Source organism: Oryzias latipes, chromosome 22, assembly GCF_053564925.1.
Source record: "Oryzias latipes strain Hd-rR chromosome 22, Olatipes_Hd-rR_3.1".
Lineage (NCBI taxonomy): Eukaryota > Metazoa > Chordata > Actinopteri > Beloniformes > Adrianichthyidae > Oryzias > Oryzias latipes.
The window spans coordinates 13,852,810-13,858,521 of NC_136258.1; the positions used below are offsets into that span (position 1 = coordinate 13,852,810).

Below are 5,712 nucleotides of genomic sequence, written 5' to 3' on the forward strand. Positions count from 1 at the left end.
ATCTTTCCATTTTATTCTGTCTTTAAATTTTAAATTACATATTTGTAGAAGGAATTTCAAAGGTGTGATTTAGTCCAAGTACAACCAAAAAGCTATTTTTTAATTACTGCATGAATTCAAAATAAGAAAATATTCATATTTAGGAGCAGCTGAGAATATTGGCAGCAGGCTTCTCTTTAAATCCATCTCGCGTGATGCGTAAATTCTTACCAGAGCGCTTCATGTTGGATGAGAAGTTTCCCTCTCTGCCACTTCCCCTATGCAAAATATTAGAGGAGGCAGCGCAGCTCCAAACCGGATGGGGTTTGTATTGGCTGACAGCATTTTCCAGCTCAGGAGGACCAATGAAAGCAGAGTACAGGCTCGGCGTATAACAGCGAAGATTGACGTGGAGGACGCGTCAAATCAATTCCAGCAGACTCCGGACTCCCCGGGATAAGTCCAATTTGCATTTATCGGATGAAGATCGCGTCGGCGCCCCTGTAGCCGCTTGCTTCCGAAAATATAAAGAAGGGGAGAGCGCTGAAGCCGAACGAGTTGGAAGGAGCCTGCTTTTTCCTTCTTCTTGGATTCATTCTTCTCGCTCCCCCTTCGCTCTCTGACTTCGCCCGAAAGCACAGATCCATTTGAGGGGACACCTACATTTCCTGAAATATACAGACAAATGGGTAAGCCTTACTGTCTGCATGGTTCAGTGGCAGGGAGGCTATGGAAGCTTAACCACGCCTGCGTAAAGAGCAAAAAATGCGCATTAGTTTGTCATCCTTTATTTATAAGGATCTTGAGCTTGTAGTTGTTTTTTTCATGTTTTTTTCTAGTGTTGTGTGGCATGAATGTGAAGACACGGCTTTGGGTTGCAGATGCCTTTGATGGGTTCTCTGTCTGTTCTATAAACTCGTTATATGTAATGTTGTTTTTTTGTTGTGTGCGCACGGGTGCTGGAGGGATGGCCAGCCGATTCATTTGCACATTTCTGAACAGTTGCAAACTAGCGGGTTTACAAAAGTAGCTGCCAATCTGTGTGGTGCAACTTTCTGACCTCAGAAATTTGCACTGGCACAACTTTAATGCAAGAATTAAATCTTAAAGTTTTTTGTGATAATTTCCTTCAGTTTTAAATAAATTGTAATGTAAGAGTATTTGGGGTTAAATATTATTTTTGTTTCTAGAGCAAACCTATGGAGAGGTGAACCAGCTTGGCGGCGTTTTCGTCAATGGGCGACCCCTGCCCAATGCCATCCGGTTAAGAATAGTGGAACTGGCGCAGCTCGGGATCAGGCCCTGCGACATAAGCCGGCAGCTGCGAGTCTCTCATGGCTGCGTGAGCAAGATTTTAGCGAGATACAACGAGACTGGCTCCATCTTGCCCGGTGCCATCGGTGGAAGCAAGCCACGGGTCACGACGCCGAACGTGGTTAAAAATATCAGGGAATACAAACAGAACGACCCCGGGATCTTTGCCTGGGAGATTCGGGACAGGCTTTTGGCAGACGGCGTTTGTGACAAGTACAACGTCCCGTCTGTTAGTTCGATCAGCAGGATTTTACGCAACAAGATTGGGAACCTCTCTCAGCCTAACCAGTATGAAAGCAGCAAGCAAGCCTCCGCGCAAGCCGGGCTCCCCTACAACCACATTTACCCTTATTCCTACCCCAACACCATGTCGCCCCCCAGCACCAAAATGGGAAGCCCTCCCGGAGTACCAGTGACGCCGGGACATGTGAGCATATCCAGGGCTTGGCCTTCTCCGCACACCGTCAGTAACATCCTGGGAATACGCGCCTTCATGGATCCCACAGGTGAGGAAAAAGCCGCGTTTTGTCTCCTTCCTGTTTGCCTGCGTGATTGTCAAAACATTACTCAAAACAACCCGTCCCGGCATCAGGCAGAACAACTTGTCCATTAAAACTTATAGGCCTCCATTTCAGCGTTCAGCCAGGACGCAGTAAGGCCACGCTCAATCAATGGGCCTTTTCATGGAGTGATGCGATGGCAAACACCTTGCTCACCTGTTACATCCAGCCTGATCCTTCAAGTGTTTCACGAGGCTTCCTGTCTCCCCTTTAAACTGCTGCTAGAAGTCGCACTTTAGGGTGTTTGTAGGAAGTGATTTAATAAATTACACAAAATAGATAAAATAATGCTCTCATTTTATAAGTACATATGTAAATATGTATTTATTTAATATCACAATATAAAGATTTGAATTGTGAAATATTTGAAAATAAATATTTTGCTTGTAAATATTGTCTTAAAATCAATTTTATTTATATATTTAGAATTTTTTATAATAACCCAATAATATGCGTGCTAATTAAGTGGAGTTTCTTTTCACAGCAAAATCTAAACTGACCTCAACCCACATAAAAATATATATTTTAAATGTTTACATGTATTACTCTGTGCAGGCTTTAGTTTTTACATATCTGTTTCATTTGCAGCTATTGCAGGGACGGAGGGATACCCACCAAAGATGGAGGAGTGGAGCAGCGTCAACAGAGCAGCTTTTTCTGCGCCCCACACGGTCAACGGGATCGACAAGTCAGCAATTGATGCCGACATAAAATACGCACAGGTAATTAAGAAAAACCACATGATGCTGATGGGAACATTGTAAATAATATTTTTTTTGAAATAACACGCCAATTTTAAAAGATGTGAACGGGATGCTTGAACCATAAAGTTCCTCGAGGGAAGTATTTGTTATCATCAGACTGGCAGAGTAATTCCTGTCTTGCACACTCTCACCCCCAGCACCCACACCCAACGCCATCTTTGCGCAGCGATGCTGCAAACCACGTGTCACTGTCACACACCGTTAACAAAGGTTCTGCTCATTTTGTCCCACGCCTTATCTGTCTTCCTGTAGCCTTCCTCGACACTGTCCAGTTACGTCTCGGCGTGTGCCTATTCTACACCTAACCAGTATGGGGTCTACAGCGGGCCCGCAGGCGGCTATGTGGCCCCGGGCCACCACCACTGGCAGCCACAGAGCACGGCTTTGTCCCACCCGGGGAGCGGAATGAGCATGCACGCAGGAGAGATCCACTCACCCATGGCCTTCAAGCACCAAGTCAGAGAAGGTGTTTTTTACATTTAAATGAAACATTCCTTTTTAAGAAATGCATATTATTATTATTGTTATTATTATTATTATTATTATTATTATTATTATTATTATTATTATTATTATTATTATTATATTACAGAACTGTCACACTTATTCACATGTATACGTTCAGAGCGTGCATATAGATATTTCAGTGGAATTATTCTTTCAAAATAAGAGTGACGCGTTAAAAATGAAAATAATGATAATACATGTTATTTGTTCTTCTTTGTGGAGCTAAAATTAATGAAAGCATTTTTTATAATATATTTTCTAAAACATTCCTTTTTTTCCTTTTTGGGATTTTTTTTTTCCAGATAGAAAACCTCCCAGTCCTCTGAGCAAACAGCAACATGAAGACTTGAACGGGGTTCACGGACTCAGTCTCGCTACCTCATCATCATAACCGGGACTATTAACGCCTTAATTACCAGACACATTTAACTGAACTCATTTCAGCAGCTCCAACAGTAAGTGTGAACACTTACCCGCTTGTTTGTGGCTGACAGTCAAACACAGGTCTGTTCACTTGCCTTTCAACTATACAGTAAAGCTTTGTCGTTCTTGGGCCGTTTGAATGTAAGCTTGCTTGGATGTATCGGTGTTTTCTCTCACTGGTCGGTAGTTTTTTGTTGTTTTCGTTGTTCCTCAGCTGTGTCTCATGGAGATTTCAGCATAAAACATCCCCTCCGTCGTTATTGTTATTATTATTATTTTTTAGCGTAAATAAAGGGTTATTCAGTAATTTTCAGTTTCTTATTTTAACCCTATTTGTGGCCATAATCTCGGTGCAGTGACTTGACGATGTGAACAAAAGTTATAAATTGTCTAAATGTAAAAATATATGCCAAAGCTTTAATTATATATTTTTATAATTTCATTGTAAATATAAAAAAATAAAGGCTGTCTTTAAAGTCATTTTTGTTCTTATTTTATTGTATTGTTTTTTTTTATTTTCATTTTTGCCGTCATGCTATTCAAGTTATGGGGAGCTCGTGATTTAAGGAGGAGCTCTAATGGATGTTATCATTATTTGCTTATTTGTATTCGTTTTTAATTTATATTGTTGTCGCTCCTTAAATATCTTCACCCATCGAAGACATTTTTATTTTTTATTTTATTTTTTTAATTTTTTGCTTTAATTTGAAAGCGTCGTCTCATTTGTGGACGAGACTTCAAAATAAATGCACGCGGGAGGGGGGGTTAGTCTTCCCTCATATGAGAGCATTTCTTATTTCGAATTGAACCCCCTAAATGTCGATAACGATTAGACAAATATTTAGTGGGAAACATAATTTTGTTTACTCAGGCATGGAGCCCTCCACAGGCTGGGCGCCTCCGCTGATGCTATCTGAATTGTAATTGATACCCGCCATCATGGAAATCTGAGGGCTGATCGTACACCTTAATGAACGGCATGCACAGGAGAGCAGCGAACGCTCTTATCCACCCACATGCAGCCTCGGGGATCTGTTCAGAAGTGCGGGGATTTTCCCTAACAGGCATTTAGGCTTTGCCCTATCTGTGCCCCTGTAAACTGTTTATTCCTGTAGCCTGTTTGTACAACTAAAAGGCCGCTTTGCTCTGCATATAGGTCTGAATATTGGCTGCAGCATTAATAAGAGCATGCTTGTTATGGGTGATCTGACATCTCTATTTAACCAGCCTACTCTGAAAGGACTATTTTTTTTATAATTTGGCTTAGGCTTAGTATTGCTTTTGGTTTATTTTTGCATTGCACCCATTTTTTCATGTAAGATTTCCTTGTTGTGATTATAGTTATTTTTTAAGTAACAAAAGAAGACTCAAAAATGCAATTATTTTTATTTGAGTGAAGGTTTTTACATTTCTTATAACTTTATTTAAATATTTCTTTTTTATTTTTTGCTAACTATTTCTGAAGACATTTAAAACAAAAACAGACGTCTGGTCTGTAAGAACACAGCTGTGATTTCTAATCGTCATTTATCAATAAATACATTTCAAAAATCGTGCTTCACTTACAGCAGTATATATATTGTTGAGAGCCTCGTGTTGGTTTTTTGTTGAGCTTTTCTGTAGTTTTCGGCAATGTTGTAGTAAAATCTGGGGCAATGAAGGGATATTGATGATCGTATTTCTTGATTCCCTATGCTTCTAGGATTTTTGTTTTGTTTCTGTTTGCTTGCATGTCATGTGAAAATCTTAACCTGACTAAAATCATAATTATCAAAATGCAAACAAATGGCAGAGCACAAAAAAGTACAATATTTTTGTGTTTTTTTATTTATTTTTGCAAACTCAACTCATATTACAGAATTGACACTTTAGGGGTGACAGCTGTAAGAGTTTATTGAAAGGTTTTAATTCCATCTATAAAGGATTGATGTAGAAATATGTAATTGTGCAGATGGGTTTTTGAAGCACTTCTTTTTCTGTTATTTCTGCTGCTGTTTCAGTTTAAGACAAGATTTCTGGCAGTGATCCGCTCAGACGGAATCTTGCATTTCTGATCCTTTCTCAGTTGATGCAGAATTGGGCATTTTTTATGTGGGGAGTTAATGGCAAACACGAAGTTTTGAGAAATTGTGCCCTCGATTGCAGAGAAACGGAATAAAATCTCA

At 40.0% G+C, this 5,712-nt stretch overlaps 1 protein-coding gene across 3 annotated transcripts; it reads left to right on the forward strand.

Annotated features, from left to right (window-relative positions):
• The first annotated feature begins 397 nt into the window (after window positions 1–397).
• On the forward strand, window positions 398–4,027 carry pax1a (paired box 1a). 3 transcript variants are annotated; one of them, XM_011490118.4, is made up of 5 exons: window positions 398–668; window positions 1,170–1,799; window positions 2,442–2,575; window positions 2,870–3,083; window positions 3,431–4,027. In XM_011490118.4, exons 1-5 carry the CDS (start codon window positions 665–667, stop codon window positions 3,448–3,450), a joined length of 1,002 nt encoding a protein of 333 aa, XP_011488420.1. In that variant the 5' UTR covers window positions 398–664; the 3' UTR covers window positions 3,451–4,027.
• Window positions 4,028–5,712: the final 1,685 nt, after the last annotated feature.